General features: G+C 38.7%; 2 protein-coding genes across 3 annotated transcripts in view; both read right to left on the bottom strand.

The window, feature by feature from the left end:
- Positions 1–12527, bottom strand: part of lonp2 (lon peptidase 2, peroxisomal) — a 30826-nt gene extending 18299 nt beyond the window's left edge. Inside the window, exons 1-11 of the mRNA XM_076732580.1 lie at positions 11959–12527; positions 9500–9635; positions 8789–8902; positions 7661–7792; positions 7287–7409; positions 7035–7198; positions 6500–6594; positions 5347–5465; positions 5088–5227; positions 2020–2161; positions 1696–1846 (exon numbers count right to left, since the gene is read on the bottom strand). Coding sequence (XP_076588695.1) covers positions 1696–1846; positions 2020–2161; positions 5088–5227; positions 5347–5465; positions 6500–6594; positions 7035–7198; positions 7287–7409; positions 7661–7792; positions 8789–8902; positions 9500–9635; positions 11959–12191 — 1549 coding nt within the window. The 5' untranslated portion in view covers positions 12192–12527. The remainder of the gene's footprint in view (positions 1–1695; positions 1847–2019; positions 2162–5087; positions 5228–5346; positions 5466–6499; positions 6595–7034; positions 7199–7286; positions 7410–7660; positions 7793–8788; positions 8903–9499; positions 9636–11958) is intronic.
- Positions 12528–14981: 2454 nt separating this feature from the next.
- Positions 14982–22554, bottom strand: part of il34 (interleukin 34) — a 44165-nt gene continuing 36592 nt past the window's right edge. The window contains exons 8-9 of one of the 2 annotated variants that reach the window (XR_013077251.1): positions 20597–20726; positions 14982–20310 (exon numbers count right to left, since the gene is read on the bottom strand). Coding sequence is in view for 1 of the 2 variants with exons in the window: in XM_076732578.1 (XP_076588693.1) it covers positions 20683–20726 (44 nt within the window). In the remaining variant the exon portion in view is untranslated. Of the gene's footprint in view, positions 20727–22554 lie in introns of both variants that reach the window. The other variant, XM_076732578.1, reaches the window with a different exon arrangement.

Below are 22554 nucleotides of genomic sequence, written 5' to 3'. Positions count from 1 at the left end.
TCTCCCTGGTCTCATCCAGTGGGAAAACAGGATTTGGATTTAAGCCAGATCTTACATTCAGGTGAGAACTGCAAGGCCTGGCTGGATTTTGGCAGTACCCTGTTATTATGTTTTAGGTCTGTTATGTAATGGACCTTCAGAGAAAATCAGCCTCAATGTATTTTTCATTTCCTGTCCAAAAATGTCAATATCATCTTTTGAATATATGGCAGTATGGCAATTCCACTAGACTTAAGGCCACATACATTTGTCCAGCTTGTAAATAAAAATAAAACCAAATCTAACTACACCACTGCTTTGGTGGGCTGGAAAGTGCACAGGGATGTAGTGTTTGTGGATCCTTTTGAGTTTTTTCCAAATACTCCCGCATTGGTTTGCCAAAGGGCTTTACCAAGACCACCAAACAGAATGAGAAGGACAGGAATAATAAAGGGAACAATATTGTCATTCTTTACATTGCTGGAGTGAGGAGTGAGCTGTACTGTGAGGAGTTCAATGCAGCAAGGAATGCATAGACTTGTATACTGAGGAAACAAAACAACTGCTTCACTGGTCAAGGTCAAGGTCAAGGTCAGGTAAGGACTGAGCAGTCCAGCTGCATCTTACGGACGAGGGACAGTCATTTCAGGGCAATTATGTACACGTTTTAGCAGGTAGTTGAAAGAGAAGTGAAAAGCAAACATCTATGTCAGACTGGAACAACCATCACTGAACAGAGTAGGTGGTCTATGACACCACTTATTAGCCACTGACAATGCACTCCTGAGATCCCTCACCAGGCCGCTTAACACCCATTCACACCATGACTCGTGACCCTAGCGATTCATATGATGGCTGGGTGTGACCTCAAACAACTCTCAAGGTGTAAATGATCCTGCAAGAGGATGAATGTCTGGCACCCCCCCACCAGTCACTTAGAACTGAAGAAGCCTGTTGGGTGGAAGGTGAAATGTCTTCTAGAACCTCAAGTCCAGTTGCCTCTTTAGAACACTTACAAATGGATAAATGGAAATGGATGGTTGCAGTTGAAATTCAGGGAAAGTGAAGGAAAAACAGCGATTGTAAGCACAGCCTTTTCACTTTCCCCATCCACATTTATCCTGCTGGTCTGGGGATCATACCAGCAAGGTTCTGATCACAAGCATGCTTCTCTAACCTTAAGGGCACCAACTGCCAACACTGTTACCTCTGACTTCCCTTAATCTGTAATTAATTTTACTGTAGTGATAGCACAGGTGTTGTTCGGTTCATAAGAACAGCTTAAAGGTTTGAAGCAGTCCACGGATACAGATAAATGCACAGTAGGTGTAAACAACAACGAGTATTAATGTGAATAATAACAAACAGAATGGATTAATAATATCTACAGTATAGATACTATGTTTACATGTAACAGCCATTGGTAACCCATGAACTTCATCTGTAATAGGTATTTCAGTGCTGGCAGCAGTGACTGTGTTTGTGTGCACGTTTGTATGCATACAATTGTGTCTGGATACATAGCTGGACGTGGATTTGTCGTTTCATCTGTTTCCCCAATGCACTGCAGTAAATTCAATCACACAGCTGCACTCAATTATACAGATGCAGTCTGTATGGAATTAGTTATGTCACTAGAGCAAGAGTTGATCCTCAACATCAAATGGAAACTATGGAGATGGTTCCAGTGGTTTACCCCCCTGCACCTAAACCCACCTGGTACCTGCAGCACCTCCATCCTGTCCAACAGGGCAGGGGGAATGGTCACTGTGGTGTTCGCAGTAGCGATAAAGAGCACTTGGGAGAGGTCGAAAGCCACATTGAGGTAATGGTCTGTGAAGCTGTGGTTCTGTTCCGGGTCCAGAACCTAAAGGAACAAAGCAATTCAGAGAAAACTTGGTCAGGAAGCAGAACAAATTCTTATTAACAGTTTTAGAAAAGGTGAAGGTTAACCAGCAGGTTAGGTTAAGTGCATGTGACGGTTTGTTAAATGAAGACATCTGATACTACCTAATAAGTAATCTGAGTGAGAGACCTGACCTCTAGCAGTGCAGCTGCAGGGTCTCCTTGCAGGCTCTTCCCGAGTTTGTCCACCTCATCCAGGAGGAACACAGGATTATTGACGCCTACTGTCTTCAAACCGTTGATGATGCGGCCGGGCATGCTCCCTACATATGTACGTCTGGGGAAATGAGCAGGAATTACACCTTCTGTGTAAATATTTTCACTTAATTTCAAACAAACATACAAGTATGCATTGCATTTCCACACAACCAATAAAATTTGAAAAAAATGAAGATCACAGCACTGTTCACTGTTCACAGCAGTGGGAATTTTTGGGTCTCTGTAGATAAAAGAGCTCAGCCTGTACCAGCTCTATATGGAAAGTGTCCTGAGACAACTTTTGTTGTGATTTGGCACTATACAAATAAAATTGAATTGAATTGAACTGAAATGAAATTCTCCATGACAAATGACCAAGTATTTACAATGCGAAAGGATGAAATTTAAAGAAAGTATATTAAAAAAAAAAAGAAAAAAAAAAATACAAAACCAAAACACTGAGAACTAGAAACATCTGTCATGGTCTACTTCTCAGACAATATTTCTTAAGTTGAATACATTTTATAATCAACTGTTAAAAACCTCTCTTCTTAATCTCTTGCACTGCTGCTGTTGGTATATCAGACACATGTTTCTCATCTGGCTGAGAGATGGTATTTCAACTCTGCTCACTCTTGCTTTAAGGATCAACCCAGCAACCTGAAAGTAAATCTGCTGCCCTGTTTACCTTTGCACACACTCACACAGAGGCACAGGCACCAATACATAATTTGACAATCAAACCTTAGAGAATATACTAGTGCACACACACTAGTGTGTGTGTGTGTGTGTGTGTGTGTCTGTGTGTGTGTTTTGATACAGTTCAGACTTGTTCCAGATGGAGGCTGTTAACAGACTGATCAAAGGCGAGCTGAGGGACAAAACTACTGAACTCTAATGTTTGCTTTTTATGGACTCTGGTTACAAAACATACGGTGTATATGTGGCTGATTGCTTGATGTATGATTGTGAGAGAAACACAGTACTCTCTATTTTGACTGATGTTCTGTTTTGTAATGTCCATGTTTATAGTTGACAGATTACAGTTCACTGAATTTCATATAGATTGAAAATGGCATTAATGATGACCTCCCTGAGTATCTAAACCAAGCTAATCTGAGGTCATGTCATAAGTGAGTGATCCCAGTACGAATGCATGAATGTGGAGGTCCCATCACTGATGTGCTGTCAGAATTTATATGGGTCTTCACCTCCAAAGCTCTGCTGCCTTTTATCTACAGGAAATAACATTCACATCTGTGTTTCAATGATCAGTCAGCCAGTCAATTACACACAGCTGGATTTTTGAGCTTGCTGTAAAGATATCAGCCAGATTTTCCAAACTGAAGTCAGTGTGTTCAACTGTTGGGGTGAATGGGCTGAATAAAAAATAAATTCATTTCTCTTCTCACAGGAGCCTTTTTTTTATCAGTGTGATGATGTTTGAAATGTAATCAGAATACTTTACTCGTGATGGCTCATGTTCCATTCAGCAGCAGAGAGCTCCAACAGAGAGCCACAGAGCCAATGTAAGCTCCACCATCAAAACAATATACTCATACAGCTGTGGTACATTGTTACAGCCAATATTTCGATTATCTGTGTCCTGAAACAAGACTACAAAATGACATGCTGCTTAAGAACAAAGACCCACCTGTAAGACCAAAAGATTTCAAAAGATGAATCACCTCTAATCTAAGTCTAGAAATTCTTCTAATATATTTGAGATGTCTCAGGATCTGTGCCAGAGAAAAATAAGTGGCCTGGCATTTGGTTCTTAAGGGCAGACCCTGACAATCAGTCATTTTTTCCAGACTTTTTAATGCAACAATGGATTCATACTGAATATAGTTCAATATTATCTGTATGTAGGTTTATATGATAAAAGCCTAGCATGAAACAATATGCATATTTATTGTATGTTTTAATGGTGTTACTTAAAATTCAGTTCAGTTGAAAAGATTGTCCCTGCTAGGTGAGCTGTTAAAAAGGTTTCCTAAAATTGGATATATGTATGCTGCGTGGTATTTGCAGTCTGTGCAGTGAAGACTGCAAGGACTAAACAGGCACGCCATCAACACATCTCAACACAGCAAGCAAAATCCTAGGGATTCAGCAGTTTTCACAAAGAAACATAGATGCATATTAGGGTTGGGTGGTATCCAATTTTTGATACTGTTAAAGTTTCCCCTAATCTTCCCATGGCATATGACATTGCCAGCTAATTAGAAATCAGACTGGAGGACTCTGAGTGAGCCGCCAGCCGCTGCTATAGCATTTCCTGCCTCAAGGTGGCCACAGTGCACTTCAACTGTGATTTTCACTCTTATGCTAAATTACCATTTTTAACATGTTTTCACGTTCATTTTATGTCTACTTTTATGTGAAGCATTCAGTGCATGTAATTTCTTTGTTGCAAAGCATTTTGAGATGCATTTTAATGAAAGGTGCCATACAAATAAAGACTATTACTATTATCATTTTCACACAACAAAAATGTGATATGATTGCTCATACTTAAACCAAGTTAGGTAAACACTGGCTGAAATGAAGAAGTGTACTGACTTTAAAAAAAAAACAAAAAAAAAACAGAACTCTTGAGACACTGATGTCGCACACATTGTTCAATTCAACAACTAGTGCATCAGCAGCAGAGGGTGATCAAAAACAGAGCCAATCTGTCAGACTTTCAGCCCCCACAATAAAAACAATACATTGCACACACTAATGTTGCCAGACAGCTGAATACAAAGTAAACATTTGGAGCACATATATATCCTATCACAATAATAATGTTCACACATCACATCCAAAAAAATATATAATAGTAGGTCAGCCAAATTGTCCCCTAGGGCCACCTACAATGCCAGTTCTGTCTCTTCCTGTGAGGTCCAGTGACATATTGGGAAACTCTGCCCTCTGCTCCAGAAAACTCACTATCTATACTCTGGTCAGAAAACATGCTGTCATAGACCCCCATGAGAGTTGTTATTCTATGAGTATACCTGTGTCCGCGGATGTCAGATTGGTCACAGACGCCTCCCAAAGCGATCCGATGAAACTCTCTGCCCAGAGTCCTGGCTATGGAGCGTCCCACGCTGGTCTTACCGACCCCTGGGGGCCCCACAAAGCAGAGGATGGGGCCCTGAGGACAGCGATAAATATGGGACACATTTCAAAAATGAAAAATGGATTCTTGCTTCATAGAATACATCACTTGTTGTCTTTGTATGTTTAATGGACTGAGACATCTATAATGAGCACCTTCAGTGAAGTCTTCAGCTGCCTAACAGCCAGGTACTCAAGCACGCGCCTCTTCAGCTTGTCCATGGCATAGTGATCGTTGTCCAAAAGAGTACGAGCAGCTCGGATGTCCAAGCAGTCTGAAGAGTGAGTGGTGTTTGTTTTTGGTGGGGTGAATGTAGATGAGATGGATGGATGCAAGAAAGAAAGAAAAAACATTAAAGTTAGTAAAGGTCAAGCCAGTAAGGTGTGTGCTGCAGAAACAGGATGAGTGACTATGAGTATTTTCAGAAAGAGAGGAAGAAGAAGGGACAACAGAAGTCCCCTGGGAGGGTTGGAAAATTTGGCCTGTCTATCAACTGAAGACAATCCTCCCAAATTGTTCAATGAAAAAGTACTTCAGATTTATCTGCAGCACACACATTGTCAGACCTCTGAGCCTAACACTGAATGAACACTGTCCTCAAGACTCCACTGATCGAGGATATTTGTTATACAGGCAATCTGCTGTCATCAGTGGAGACAAAGCAAAGCAGTGGCAAAGACTGTCGTTATGTCCATCTGTGAAAACTGGTGGCAGTGCATTCTGATGGACACAACACTGATATTACCACCTTTTAAACTTGTTGCAACTAATATATTTGCCAATAGTTGCCCATTTACTCACTTCGCAGATGCAGAGCAACATTACCTTCATCTGGTGTCATGTCTTCTATTTTTTTTTTCTTGAAATTTGCAGTATTTGCTTTTTATCTGTTTTATTTTCACTTACTATGCTCATTCTTATGCATGATAATACCAAGGCAAATTACTTGCATCTGAAAACTTCATTTTGATGTTGATTGTTTAAGTCTAAAACAACTGACAGCTCAAGCAGACAAGCTTCAAAGCAAAAGCAGTGCACCAGAGAAATGATTATGCTGAAATGTCACCGCAATTTTACTGTTACCACATGTTAAGCATTGCTTAAACATGAGGCAGGGAGACTCCATTAGCTTAGCTCTATCAAAAGTGAAAAAATATGGCTACCAATAAAGCCAAAGCCATGACACATCTTTTTTACACTTGTGAAACTTGTAAGTGCTTGGCCAGGGTGCAAAGGCATATTAGAGACCTCCTACTGTATCTGAGGCATCTGAAATTGATTGCATACAGACCTAAACTCTTTATTTACCTTTGGTGCTTTTGCTCCACGGTAATTCTACCATGAGATCCAAGTAGTTTCTGGTCAGGGCATACTCAGGCATGGATTGAGGCATCTTCTTCAATCTAAACAGAGATAAATGAGATTAAATGCAACACTGGTCTGACTGTGGATCACAACACTTCACAATCACACATTTCACAGATGAAGTACGGTCACATATTGAAGACAAAACCACATCTGAGGGGTGAATTATATGGATCAAAGAATATTGAAAGGGTGTAAACATCTTTAAAATGTTAAAATTCTTCAAAAAAGAATTAAACTGTTACTAAAAGCCTTTCGTAAATTAAATTAATTTGTACATGATCTGATGTGCACTACTTCACTAAAAATATTGACTATTTTGAACTATGCGGTCAAAGGTACAGTCTGACAAAGAGTTACTGTGAAAGGGACTAAATACTTTTCATAGATAATCAGGAGCGAGACAATACAAATGACTGTAACAACATGTTGTGTTCCAAAAAGAGGAGCTGAAGGTTTAATCAGTGGGGAGATTCACCTCTTGAGCTCTTTGAGGCAAACTCTGAGTGCAGCTTCAGGCATGTTGGCCCCATGGACCTTCCTCTCCAAAGCTGTAGTGTCATCACCATCCTCATCTTCATCTTCCCCATCCAGGCTGAACTGCCGACCTGGGAACACTCCACCTTTACGCACTGTTAACACCTGAACAGATAAGACAGACAGATGAACAGGCATATACATACAGACACTGTTGAAAGGAATGAGAATGAGAAATACAAATGTTTGTTACCTTCTTTTCATTGTCAGAACTTATTTTCCTGGTTTTCTGCAGCAGTTTTAGCCCTTCTATCTGTCTGGTCAACATAGGCAGAGCTTTCTTAAATCGCTCCTCCAAGCTTACTGCATCTAGGACCTTTGGAGCACACATGGATATAGAGATATTTTATTAAAAATACATTCATTTTAGAAAAATCTTTACACTAAAACTACTCTACTGTAAATAGAGTATTTAAATTGAATGTGCTATGAGTAACAAACACACTGCACTAATTTTCACAGAGAGGGATGATTCATTTGAAAGACACTCCACAAGTAGTGCCTTTAAACTTTATTTTCTTCCAACAGTTAGTTTGAATTTTGGCATAGAACCAGCAGTCACTTTACCTGTAGTTTTTCCTTGTTTGAGGTGCGGATCATGGAGGCTACTACATCGGGTAGAGTTTCCCTGGGCAAACTGTCCAACAGACGCCTGAACTTAGCCACCACTGGAACAGACACGTCCAACATACCTAACAACTACACATACATATTAGATTAGTTTTTGGATTCAGGATTACTTTTACTGAATGTGTTACAAACATCACAGCTTACTGTTATAATGAATGAGACAGTTGACTGTTTCTTGTTATTTTGATAAATTCCAGTATTCCAGGAACTCACACAGCAAGAATGCAGCTTTGGCATAAATTGCAAATGCAAAGACAGACATGACGCCTCCAAAGCCCTGTGATGAATTGTAAGTACTTTGAGTTATAGTATACGTAACCTGCAGGTGTTCCTACAGTAAGATGAACATTATTCACCCTGGGGATTTGTGTGCCCAAGATCCTCAAAATATGTACGTATGCACACAGTATAAATATACAATTTATGCATGGATAGGAATATGAATAGGGCTGCACCGATCTGGTACAAATTACAAGCAGTGGTAAAAATCATATAAAGTATAAATGGAAAATGAGGGATGAAAACACAGTTTGAACTGCATAAAGGGATGTTTTTTTCAAGCATGGATATAGAATAAAGGTGAGGCATGTAACTGCACCAAAAGACAATTTCTGCATTTAGTGGGGAAAAAAACGACTCCTGTCTAGCACCTGGATGGCTGATCCCAGACTGACCCCTGCCTTCCCACTGCAGATTTTTCTTCACGTTCAGTGATCAAAGCACCAAGTCATGATGTTGAGGAAAAAAACAATCCTTTTATCCTTCCATATGTGTTCAGTAATGTTGAGGTGGAAACTGATGACAAAACTAGGGGAAAATCAACTGGGTATTACAATACAAGTGGACAGGAAAGATATAAGGCATATGCAAATAACCCTCTCATGCAACCATAGAAGCTAGATACAGAATAGTCTCTCCTTATCACATTTCTGTTATAAACGCCACTTTGTGTTGTTTTACCCTTGATTAAATAAAATAGTTTTACTCAATCAAGTACTTTTTGGATACTTTATTTTTCAACCTCTCCCTCTCAGTCACACATACACCAACCATAAACACACATACCTGTACAGCAGCCTGGTAAAACTTCTGGGACAGCTCCCCCAGCTCTCCATTTTCTGCGTTGACACCCTCTGTTGCTGGGGTCGTGTACTGATCCAGTTTATCCAGCTGCTCCACCTGCAATTAGAAAGGTACGTACTACACTAACATGCATCTGGGTATTTCTGAAAAACTGAATGACAGGTCTTTTTGGTCCTATGCTGCCTATTAAAAAGGAGCTGTTAGTAATGACACCCCCCAAATCAGAATTGCAACTTCAACAACATTTCACTGGAGTTTAAAGGTACCAGTTTGGAATTTTTGACCACAGGTGGAGCTATGGAGCCATGTTTTTATGCATGGGTCCAAGCAAGGAAGGAGACAACACAATACACATTCCTGCAGCTGGTTTCACACTATTCTGCTGTTGGCCACTTAGCAGCAGCAATACACAAAGAAACCTGGCAATGCACCAATAAAGGAAAGTAAGAATACAGACTAATAAACGTGAATGTAAGCAATGGACAATTTAAAATATATATTTTTTAAACTGCTTTATGAGGAAGACTCATTTGTTCAGCCTAAGGGATACAAACAGTGCATTTCAGTGAATAACAGTGTAGTGTAAACAAACTTTATAAGAAATCTGCTGGGCACGTTCGAATCAATATTAAACTATGAGACACTTTAAGAATGATTCCTGATTTTAAACTACTGCCTGATATTAAGTTTTACCTCTGCCAGGAGAAAAGGTCGCTCCTTAAGCAGACTTGACACACTAAAGCGGCACAATCCGGTGATGAGGAGGGTATAATGGGGCTTTGGCCAGTTACTGCCCACCACCTGCACTGCTATCCCTGCTGTACCAATTCTATAGAGAGACACACAGTGAGAAAGAGTGAGAGAGAAGATGAGGGTGATGACAGACATCTCAGTAGAGTAACTGGCTTCAAAGTGGCACTATCTTCTATGAAACAATAATCTACCTTGATTGTTTCAAGTTTGTAAAGATTCAATCCTCACACCTTTGATCTGGTCAGGACCTCTAGCAAATTTGGTGACTTGTGTCAAACACCTCAGTATAACAGTATGTGGCTGTGGTAATGATTGTAACTAGGCAGCTGCATCATTTTTGCTGTCTGGCTGGAGCATTGATTGGTGTCCCCTATGATTCACATTTTCATAAATAGTGCTTTCAGATTTAGTTACAAAACTGTTTTCACATCTTCATCCAGATCATTTTCCTGAAGCTCAATGCACCATGAAGCAACTGGTTAAAATACTTCCAGGAAAAGCTAGAGCTAGACTGGCAGTCCTGTGACTGTTTGGGACTATTTATATATGTGGTGCTGACACTCTGTCAAAACATGCAGTGTTTAAGCTTCAGTGATTTAAATAAATCTGGTTGAAACACTTATATGTGAGGTCTCCACAATTTACAGATGCAAAATCAGAAGATCTTTTATTTTGACTACTCCAATAGTTTCTTAACCCCTATGTGGTTTAGATTACAACTGTCAGCCTTAGGAGCATTTGCTATTTTACTGTGAGCCAAAATTTACATGAAGTAAGGAGTTGTCAAAATGTACATTAACAAGACTAATACTATCAGCATGAGATCAACACTGCCCTAAATACCAACAGATCCAGCTTTGCACTGTATACCATGGCATGAAAAATGACAGTTATCATACCATGTACATTTGCTTATCCACAGTATTGAATTCTACTGTATTAGTGTTACTAAAAACAATATACAATGTTTATATGAAGTTTCATGGTGGTGTGTGTAGTGAGGTCATGTGTTCATCACACCCCTCCTTCACACATGTAACATGTTTCTGATTATGTGCTTGCAGATGGGGGTGGTGGTGGTGAGGACATAATTTCTGGATTTTCATGCGAAGTTAAGTAGCAGCCACCACAGAGTAGATGACGGTAGTTGTCTGTGTTCTTAGTGGTTGACTGGAGATGCCTTCTAAAGATGCTGCAGCTCTTAATCAAAGACACATGTACTGTACTCAAGGAAATGCTCACTGGATAACCCAAATTTAATCCCCCTTTTCCCCCTAACATCCATGCCACATTATGGTGCTCTACCACAACACCACAAGAGACATCTGATTTTTTTTTTTTTTCTTTTAATTTGCAAATTCATCATCTGCAACCAGGATCCTTTGAAGTATTTCATCTACCTATTTAGGAGCAGTGGTGGGCTAAGATGTCAGGTTGAGTGCCTTACCCAAGGGCAATTAGTACTCCCTTAACATGCAATATTCTTTTTAATGCAATTACAGCAACCAGCAACCTCCAAAGATCTTTGAGGCCGATTAGTACAATTTCCCCCCAGCAATTGCATCTGAGAGACAAAGAATTGCTACTACGTAACCAGACTGGCATGAACTGCTGGCGAAAGGTTGAAGTCCACCTCTCTGTGCTTGGCTGACTGTTGACTGCAGGGCCATTACAAAACTGCAGAACTTTTTGAGAACAAATCACTGACTGCAACATTTATTATAGATTATGAACAGTGCATTACACAAAAATACCAAGTTGACTAAATATGACATGACATGCATAACTGCAAGTCCTTGCATAATAAAAAAAAGTCTTTTCATCAACATTATATATGATATGATATGATATGATATGATATGATATGATATGATATGATATGATGTACTCTGCCATTCCAGTTAAACGTGATAACAACTTCTAAACTGCTAAAGCTACATGTAATTTGAGTGTTGGCTAGTGTCTCCCACAGTCTGTTGCAGAAGGTCCAAGAAGGTATGTATGTGACCATACAGAAAAGGATGTCACTGTCCTCTGTGTTGTGATCATGAGCACACCTGTAGATACAGATACCTCTGTGTCTGAACAAATGTCTTTTCAAATGGGGTCTAATGGGAAATGCGGATATGAACTGGCTTTGTAAATATGTCTAAAATCAAGCTTTTAGTTGTCAAATGCTAGCTTTAGCTAGCTAGGCAAGAATACTTTAGCATGCAAAGGTCATAAGATGCACAGATTAGAGAAAAGTCTGAAAAATTATACTTTGTGTCGCCGAACTATATTTCACATTCTTCCTTATCCTGTTACCAACTCGCTAACTCAGGGTTCGTCCAGTGACTGCTTGGACTCAATTGTTGAGTGTTTATCCGGCTAACATTGTATGACAAAAATGTTATTACTTATGCAACGTCGGGAGGTCGTCGGTGTCGTGCTCGGGGTCTCTGGTGTTGGGAATCACTCCTATGATTGTGCTTTTCAGCGAAGTCCCCTTCAACAGCCGCTGGCTGACCAGGTGCATGTTCCGCGGAGAATCCACGCTGAACCTTACGGTGGAACCCGGGAGGAGCACCCCTTCATGGGTGAGCAGCAAGGGCAGACGCCTCGGTATCTGAATAGCACCGTCCGATGTCATTATCTTGTGTGTTCAGAGGCCAGATCACGGTTTAAAACACAACACTTACAAACAAACACGCACTTATCTGGCTGTCAAACGGGCAAACCTACTGAAAACGGAAGGCTTCGGGTTAGAACTTTCAAAATAAAATTCTCATTGACGATACGAACATATAATTAACTATCAATGTACATATAAATGAAGTAAGAATAACGTTTCTCAAACAAAAACGTAGATGGTTTTGTTTTCACGCGAATTTTCGCACCACTCTATCTCCTGATATTGTATTTTCAGTCTTCCCCCGCATCTCTTTACTCGACTTCCCGTGTCCCCTGGATTGGCTAGGGTAAGTGCAGAGGGACAAACTATACGTTATTGCTTAACATTAGAACCGCAGAGGTTGTGGGAGTGAGTCAGCAGCTTGTTTGTTGCTGTTTTTATCCTTTCCTTTCTGTAGCCTGCACTTAAAAAGCTGATTTGTTTTCAGTGCTGGAATTTAACTTAAAGTACTCCACAAACTTGAGGTAGGCATACTTACATTTTACTTGAGTATGCAAGAAGGGATGAATGTAGGGCAAATGCACTTGGTTGTAGAAACTTGAAAACATTTTGCCTCTAATTCAAAGGGCTTTTTCACTTTTATCTGACATGGGTGAGGAATCCCAGGTATTTAACCTCTGTGGGGACATTATGAAGGTCATTGACACTACCTAAGAGTCACTGGACTCATCTGAGGCCAAGTGTAAACAATCATAGGAGTTGCCACATAAGCCCAAATATAAATGGCTGTTAAATCTCCTGGGAAGGGATGAAAGGACAGCATTGTAGGTGGGGGATAAGTGATGTTTTAGACCTTGTCCTCTGTCGAGGGATGGTTTCTCCACTTTGACATAACTAGCCCCCTTCACTTCTCTTTTACACCATTTGGCCTCCCTGTCCAAAATACATGTTATTGTCCTCAGAAGAGTGTCCCCTATCAGGTGGAGGTAGACTGCTGAGCTATGACCTGAGGAGTTGGTCCTCATGTGTTCAGCCATGCATTTGTTTAACGGTTGTTTTGTTTTCTGTGAACTGCATACACTAGACTTGAGTATGTACATTTTCTTAGTGCTTCCACTCCTTTAAATTTTAGAGGGAATTATTGTATTTCTTTTTGTTTCATTACTTTTTTAACAGATATAGTTAAAGATTAAGACTTTAAATACCAGAAATATTAACGTGGATAGAAATTTCTGTAAATACTACCCAACAAGTATATAATACAGTTGCATTCGCTCCACCAAGTACAATGTTAAAATGTTTCGTACATGTTAATACATAATAATCTGATGTAGTAATAATAATCCAATAGTATAATATGACAATCTTCTGCATAATGAGTACAACATCTTATTCCAAATCACTAGCACATTGTTCTCTAGGTTACACGTACTGAATATTGTTTAATGTAATTTCCAGAGTTGATTTGGTATTAAAAAGAAAAAGCATGTTCATTTGCATTGTCCTACCTTTTTAACCAATTTGCCCCAAATCGTCTATACCAACGATCTATACAGGCATTTTTATGTAACTGTCTTAACAACAATGGATATGTAGGTGTTTTTAGAGACTTAATGACCAACACAAGATTGACAGATCTATATTTTATTATATGAGATAACTGCACACATTTAAATAGTAATGGCAGCATATTCAAAGACTCTCTTTGATAATCACTGGACACTGGACACAGGGTTAGTTGATAAAAATAGCAATTTAATTTTTATTTCTTTCACAAAGGTATTGTCATGTAGCATTATACGTTTCCAAAAAATAAATAAATTCAATATCTTGTGTATAAAAAAATCTGTTCCATGTGTCTGCAGACAACACATCAATGTGTTTGCAGTTATCATTTCTTTGTTGTTGCCAGTCCACTGTGGGAAGTATAAGTTTATATTCACAATGAGGGATCTGCAAATACACCTTAAAATGTTCTTACAGTTATTAAAAAAACAACCATATCGTACAGTTACATATGATTGAGTATAATAAAAATACACTTACTGCATTTATAGCAATATATGAATGATAATCATTAATCTGTTACATCATCATAAAGCATGTTGTATATTAGGACCAAGTTTAGCCTATTAAAAACTTGTGAAGGCTGTCAGTGAGCTTTATTCAGACTCAGGCTCAACCCATTGCTGTGCATATAATATAATCATTGAGCAACATCATTCTCCCTCCTGAAGAGAGACACAATTAGGCTTGCGAGGTTTGAACATACACCATATGTATGTGAAGTCAGGAGTGAACACATGAACTGCAAAAAACTTTCATGCATACAGTAAGTTTTCACAAATAGATACTTTGTGCAGTCTTCAAGTTAACTGAATGTTCTATGGGACAAATGGGATAAACCTATAAGTGAAACACCATATTATTCAAATTGCAGTGTAAATGCCATTTAATGTAACACAAAATTTGAAAATTACATTTCTGGAGTGTGACTTTGCATATTTTATTTGTTTTGGTTTTCTTACTGAAATTGCACCTTCTTTCATATTTGGTTAAACCACTTGATAAACTGAAAAACAACCAATTCTTCTACTGGTACAGGATTTCACGTGTGTTTTTGAAACCAACTTTGGTAACAACTGCATGTGAATATGCTATCATAATTAAACACAGTTAGCCCAAAGGTGTTGAAGGCAAAAGGGTATGTTACACCATAAACTGACTAAACCAGCAAGTCAGGATCTGTAAGCAATGAACCAGGTGCATTGAGATAAACATCGCCGCCACTGCAACTCACATGTAAAAACATGGCTCTTAGAAAGACAGTGAGTGCATGAAGTAGTGAATAATCTTGATCCCCTTGACTATGCGCACTATTGTAAATAACCCAAGTGGCAATGTATAGGGCTGCAAATGAAGCTAACGCAATGTGCCAAAAACTGTAGATCCTCAAATGGCTACTTGAGACTGGCTCCAAAAACAAGTCAATCCTTACAGCCCTCCCATATTAAAATGCCCAACTTTACAGCAGACAATACATGTTTACAGCCTCGTACTAAAAACTGCTTTGGTCTAAAGCTAATTTCCCCATTAATGACAACAGGTCCACGGGTGAATTGTTATTTAACTCATAATTACAGGCATTGCCGTTTTGAGTCACCAGGCCTCATTTGGCCCACCTCAGATCCACCTGCCCATTTTTGGATTAGCCAGGAATTAGATGGAGCCAGTCAGTGCCAAAATGGTGATGGCCAGAGCCACTGTCACTCAGTCTCACAACAGCTCTTCAGAAGCACACGGGGGACGTCTTAGAGACTATATCCGCTGTTTTATATAGTCTGTGTAAATAACTGACCCCACCCACCTCATTGTGACTGACTGTCTGCAGTAAATAGAAACCTGACAATGAACACATTTCAACCAATTTCAGAGAGCCTTTGGCTGAAGAGATGTCATCAGAGCTGTAAGCTGTACTGTAAAATTTTCTGAGGAGGGAATGAATGTCTACGTACTAGGAACTGTATCTGTCAAATCTATTTTCAATACACTTTCAGTAATAATGCTGAAAGAATTAAGGAACTTTATTTTACATTTACTCACATGGGGTAACATCTTAACAAGCTTATCAACACCTAACCCAAATTTAACTTCATCATCAGTGATAATCAAGTGAGGCATGCAAATTTCACCCCATTTACACCAAAAAATTAAATCTGTATCCTGAGTTAACTGGATAATAAATGATCCTATCTTGCCTTTGTGTTTACACCTGGTATTTTTTAATGCTTTCTTGTTATCCTCATCAAGATCGGATGTTTGTCCTCCACAGCAAAACCTGTGCATGAGTAATCACAAAGATTTGTGAGTCAATGAGTTAAGGGAAACTTTATAAAGTCTGCAAAACACTGCACAACAATTTCTTAATTATCTGTCCCTTCTTGTAAATTCAGCAAATGTAATACATTAAGTTATTCCTTTCTTTGTATAAGAAATGTTGTGTAAGTTTGTCCTGGCATACTACTGTACCCATGTGTAGGCTACTCAGACTAGATTAATTCTATGCCTTGTTAAAAGCAGATCAGCTGCACCAATAAGTGCAACACACAGCATCTCACGCACATGGATTTTTCTTACTGTGTATCATCACATCCACCCATATTGCTTTCATTTTTCACACATTTCTGTTGAATAGCAATAGCTCTTTTGGTGCTTTCATGCCACAGAATAGATAAAGGCGTCTCTTTCAGCATTCTCACAACAACTAACTACACTGTATATTCAATGTTACCTAATAACAAATAGCTGTATCAGTTTTATGTTGTGTATGAATGTCAACACATATGGATTGTGTTTTCATCTACCTAAGATCTGAACACAATACGAGCTAGACTAGCTCCAGAACTGGTCGCGGCAGATCTGATCATATTCCGATCACAATGCATTTACACCATTCCAGTAAAAATGGGCCCAAAACACCTATCAGAGACATACCCAAAGTAAACTGAAAGCTGTTCTTGAACCATGTGGAGTACATGCATGGTTTTGGTCTCTTTTGAAAGGTAACACTCTGAACTTTTATCACCAGCAGAATCACAATCACTAAAAGTGCTACTGGCATTGAGTAACAGAAGTTTGAACACACAGAAATGGAAAGGTTTTGTTTTACAAATACATGCTTGCAGAACCTATTAGCTGGAAAACACAATGGGACCACAACATAAAGCCTTATCCTCATCCAAGTCCAATAGAAAGTCATTACAATACCACTGAAATGTAATATTTTCATGTTTTCTCTAATGGTGTATTTAGGCATTCTTGATAAAACGGCAAATTACTATAAATACATGAATATCTATAATTCTATTTATATATTTAGAATCTAAAGTATTGCCATTTCTATGTGTAGAGGTATTTATACCTCTATATTGTCTATACATCATGATATTGAAGTCATATGCCATATTTATCACTTGTAATTTATCATAAAATACACACTTAATGTGTGTAATAGCGCTATTGTCGCTGAAATCCTTGATATGATCAGCCAGATCATGATTTGTCAGGCCAGGAGTAATTTGAAACCTGAGACTCGAGAGAGTAACTGGAGGCAAGATAATTCCCTTCTGCACAGGTTTAGGAAAGTTTTAACTAGGAAAACATCAAAAACATAATGGAATACTATATTGTTATGGACTAAATATCTTTACTGCAGTGGACCATTGTTGATATTTACAGACCATTTTTGTCAGAGTATTACTGATCTGTGAATCACAGAGAGACATTATCAGTGAGTTATATCAAGTTTGTGTTCATTTTACACACGGTTGTTATCTGTTGTTACCGTTTACTGTGCCTCCTGTTGTGATTGCATCTTGAAATGGCTTGCATCAATTGATTCATGAGAATCTAAACTTTCTAACAGTGTATAATATGAATAGAAATGTGAATGTAGACGTTGCGTTATTCCTTATATGTATAACATGTCTGGATACAGACCGCAATTTAATAAGGTGTAAATGGGGTCTATAGCTTCAGGTGATCTAATGCAGCGCTCAGCAGCCAACAACAACTGACAACAATGGCTGAGCACAGCCAACTGAATTTCCCAACTTCACAATTGCAACATCTCAACGGTACACTATTTCAACTGACCTTTTACATAATTGTGGCTCCAAGTGGATTTGACTGCTGTTGTAGTAACCAGGGAACTAGTTGCCAACTTAGTTTCAAAATGCAGAGTATGGCCAGTAAAGGAAATAAAGTTCTTAAAAGAAAGTGCTTACTTCAGTTTGTATGTGTTTGTACTGAATGACCACTGTATTCAAAATCCTTTTAAAGGACACCCTGTGCAGGATCATTTCTACCAGAGCTGACACAAATTGTAACACCACACAGCTCTTGCAAGTATGCCATCACTTTAGTTTTTGACAGGTGTCATTCAATATTTTCATAATTTTTGACATAAATTTTTCATTGAATGTTCATTTGAACTGCCTCTCTTCAAAGGTCTCTCCCATGCAAACAGATTTTTGTTTTGGTTGCGCTTGAGTCATGTTTTTCTTACTTCCCCAAAACCTCACGAGTCAATATATGTCATTTAACAGCTTGTTAAGTTGGCCTTAAGTGGAATTGCAGAAAAAAAAATGGCAGGAGAAACTGATCATGGTCAGAATTTGTTGGAAGTAAAACTAAATTTGACAGTGGAAAAGATATGAATGTTGAGAATAACTCCATAACTAACTCCATATCCGTAATGTCTGCAATGGTATGTATGAACCACAAACCAGCCTGTGATGCCCATTTTGTTTGCTGTATTAAATGTATTTTCATCAAGTTGTTTCCCATGTACACTACTGGTCAAAAGTTTTAGAACACCCCAATTTTTCCAGTTATTTATTGCAATTCAAGTCATTCAAGTCCAATGAATATCTTGAAATAGTACAAAGGTAAGTGCTGAGGTTAGGATTAGGTTACCCAAAACTGAAAAATAATGTACATATCAGAATTATACAAAAAGGCCTTTTTCAGGGAATATGAAACGAGTTAACAATTTAAAACTGTTGTGCAGCAATGGAGGTTGATAAAGCCTTGAAAGCTGGTGTGACGAATTCCTACAGGTGATCCAACTTGTCTTGATTGCTTACAACCCCCTCTGTCTGCCTAAAAGCAGTGGACTACTGAGGACTCGAAGAAGGTATTATGGACTGATGAATAAAAATCTGAAATCTTCCGTTCATCACGCAGGATCTTTGTACGCCGTTGTGTAGGCGAAAGGATGGATCCACAGTGTGTGACATCAACTGTCAAACACGGAGGAGGAAGTGTGATGGTCTGGGACTGTTTTGCTGGATCCAGGGTCAGTGACTTGTACAGAGTGAGAGGCCCCCTGAACCAAAACAGCTACCACAGCGTTCTGCAGCACCATGCAATACCCTCTGGTATGCGTCTAGTTGGTCAGGGGTTCAGCCTACAGTAAGACAATGACCCAAAGCACTAGTCCAAGCCTTGCCAGAACTACCTCAGGAAAAAAGAACAAGATGCTAAGCTTGAAAACATGGAGTGGCCAGCACAGTCTCCAAACTTAAACCCCATCGAGCTGGTTTGGGATGAACTGGACTGAAGAGGGAAAGCAAAGCAACCTACAAGTGCCACACATTTATGGGAACGTCTGCAACAGATTTGGGATAAAATATTTTTAAAGAATATTTGATTTCTATTGTAGAAAGAATGCCACGAGTGTGTTCAGCTGTTAAATCTGCTGGTGGCTACTTTGATGAGTCAAAAGTTTAGAATACATTTTGGTCTATAAATTGATTCCATGATTTTCAATTAAAAACTGGAAGAACTGGGATGTTCTAAATCTTTTGACCGGTAGTTATTTTCAGATTCTTTTTCTGTTTAAGACAATTTATTAAATTCAGAATTTTATCAAGATTTGTGGCCTGATTATAAAGAATAAACTAATTCTGACAGTAATGTTATTTCATATTTGAAATGCTGATGGTCATCAAATATTCCAAAGTTGCTTGACGAAACAGACACTTAATAACACATCTACAGTAAATATAAAAATTGCTTGGATGGAGGGAGATGATTTTTGATTTTCATTCTAACAGTCTAATGTATAGTCTCCCTTACTGTATCTTGTTGGTCTCTGAAGTGAACTATGCAGGTCCACTGGAGTCAGCCATGTCACAGGTTTTATCGGCAGAGATTTAGCAAATCCATGATGTCCTCACTTCAGGTGAAGTTAATCTTTTACTGACAGGGAATAAGAAGCATGTGGCATACTCCCCTCCTTAAAAAATTCACCTTAGATAATAATTTATCTAGGAAATGGAATGGAAGGTTGTAAAACCACCAACCATAACAACCAAAGGTTTTCTGAAACTGAAAAGTGAACTTGTTTGGTGTTTAACCAAGTGGGATGGGTTGTTATAACAAAACTGTGTTTTTGTGTTATTACAGTATAATGGAGTACCACCAAAAATGCAATTATGTTCCTCTGTAACTGACCCTGCTCTGCTGCAAATGCCAATCACCCCACCCCTTTTTGTAAATGTCTCTTTCTTTCTTTCGTTGTTTTTTTTTTTAAAGTTATGTCATGGAATATTCTGTCATGGTATGTTTTGATCTGCAAAGAAAATTTTAAAAAAATCATTAAAAAGTTCCATAAAAAGAATTAATCTACCATACTGATCATACATCAATTTAGTCAATATATGTGAACATGAACAAATCTATTCCACAATTTGAAACCCAACTATCAAAGCATTAATCCAAGATGCCATCCAGAAACAAAATCTAAGTCTGGATTGTAAAATCTGAGGAGGAGGAGCTTTTACTCCCAAATGAGCTTTATTTCATGTTAGCAGAAAGTCCATATTCTCCTAAAATGACCACGAATACTGTTACTGTACCTAAAAGATTGTCCTTTTAAGCCTCCATCATGATACCAATCCCTTATCAGTATCGACACGGACAGCTTCACCCGGCCATCTTCTGCTCAGCTTTTCTTCCTGCCTTTCCTCCAATAAGAAACACTACAGTCTGAAAGATAGAAGACAGAATTAATTTAACATTTGCACCTTCATTTCTCACCAACGGAGTGTCTGGTTGACTCAGTCTTTAATATTATTCAGTGCCTCTCGCCACATGTTTTACTGTCACATATTGAATCTGGACCACTTCTCTGTCTCTCTCCATATGGATATTTAGTATAAGCCTCGGGACCAGACCTGCTCAACTTTAGTGCACTTGTAGAATAGTGGACTGGAGGATGTAAGTAAAACTCATTTTAAGTTACTGCATGAATGAAAAACTGTTAACTGCATTTTAGTAATTTCATTATTCCCATGATTTTGGGATGTGTTGGCACAGTTTTACAATGTTTGGAATGTGGAAGTCATCATAAAAATAACAAATCCAGTTGGTATTTTGTATTTCTCATTCTGTTATAAAACAAAACGTGTGTGTGTGTGTGTGTGTGTGTGTGTGTGGGCAGTGGTGCCACCAGGATTCAATTTCACAGTATACTTTGCAAACGTGGTCGAGATTTGTAGAAGACATATGTATGCTGCTCACTATAAAATGCTGTTACTATAAATAAATAATAATAAAGTGATCCGTAAGTCCGTGCTCCCCGCTACGCTAAGCAGAGGGAGAGAGAAATTACACAGCCTAGAAGAAGAATATAGCTACCACCAGAATTCAACATCACTTAGTGACAGATGATGTAAATGACAATCATTGGCCTTTATGTTAGGCGTCAATTAATTGGCTTAAAAAATAAGTCAACTCAGCATGTTTAGCCTATTACAAACCAGCATCTTTATTATCCCCTCCCCAAAAACAATTAAAAAAAAAACCTTTAAAATATTTATTTTTTTCACACCTTCAAAAAAAAATATATGCACAGTGCATACAGGATTCCGGCTGGCGGCGCCACTGTGTGTGTATGTGTGTGTGGCCATGTATCATCTGTGTTGTGGGGACATAAAACTGATAATACAGTCATATTGTGGAGGCTCTCCTTCCTTATGGAGACAAATTGCAAGTTCCCATAATGTAAATCATTAAATTTTAGGGTGAAGATTTGGGTTAAGGTTGGGGTAAGGTTAGGTTTAGGGCTAGGTAAGTAGTGGTTATGGTTATGGTTAGTGTAAGTCTCCAGGGAATGAATGTAAATATATGTAATGTCCCCAAAAGTGACGATAACCTAATGTGCGAGTGTGTGCATGTGTGTGTGTGATGCGTGTGTGTGTGATGCGTGTGTGTGTGTGTGTGTGTGTGTGTGTGTGTCGGGATTCAACTTTTTGACGAATCACATACAAAATAGTTCCAGCTGTATTTGCTAATCAGTGAGTTTTAGAGGTGCTGGTAGGCAAATTTTGTTACCTTTGGACAAAATCAGGCAACTGTTTCTCCTGTTCCCCATCTTAATCCTATGCTGATTGGCTGCTAGCTGTATTTAAGAATTCTTATTTAATGGATGGACATAAGAGCGGTGTCAATCTTCTCATTTAACTCTCAGCAAGACAGTGAATATGTGCATTTCCCAAAGAAAATGTTGAACATTTTCTTTAATGTGAGTTATCCCACGGGGTTATCCCATGGGGTTTGGGACCCCCACGCTTTGTGGGGGTCCCAAACCTGACCAGCTTTACTGAACAGGCAGTTCCACTGGGTATAGGAAAATTTAATGTTATTGACATTTAAATTGAATTTATGTCATGGGCCAACCTAAAAAGAGACTGAAACTTAATTTGGTACATATTTTATGTATGTAATGTAATTCTGAGGTTTAACAGTGATGTGACAGAACCTCTGTGAAAGGCTCTGTGAAAATCACAAACTGATTAACCTGTGACAGCAGCTT

This window comes from Chaetodon auriga, chromosome 6 (genome assembly GCF_051107435.1).
Source record: "Chaetodon auriga isolate fChaAug3 chromosome 6, fChaAug3.hap1, whole genome shotgun sequence".
In the NCBI taxonomy this organism is placed as follows: domain Eukaryota; kingdom Metazoa; phylum Chordata; class Actinopteri; order Chaetodontiformes; family Chaetodontidae; genus Chaetodon; species Chaetodon auriga.
This window is presented reverse-complemented; position numbering and strand designations above follow the sequence as displayed.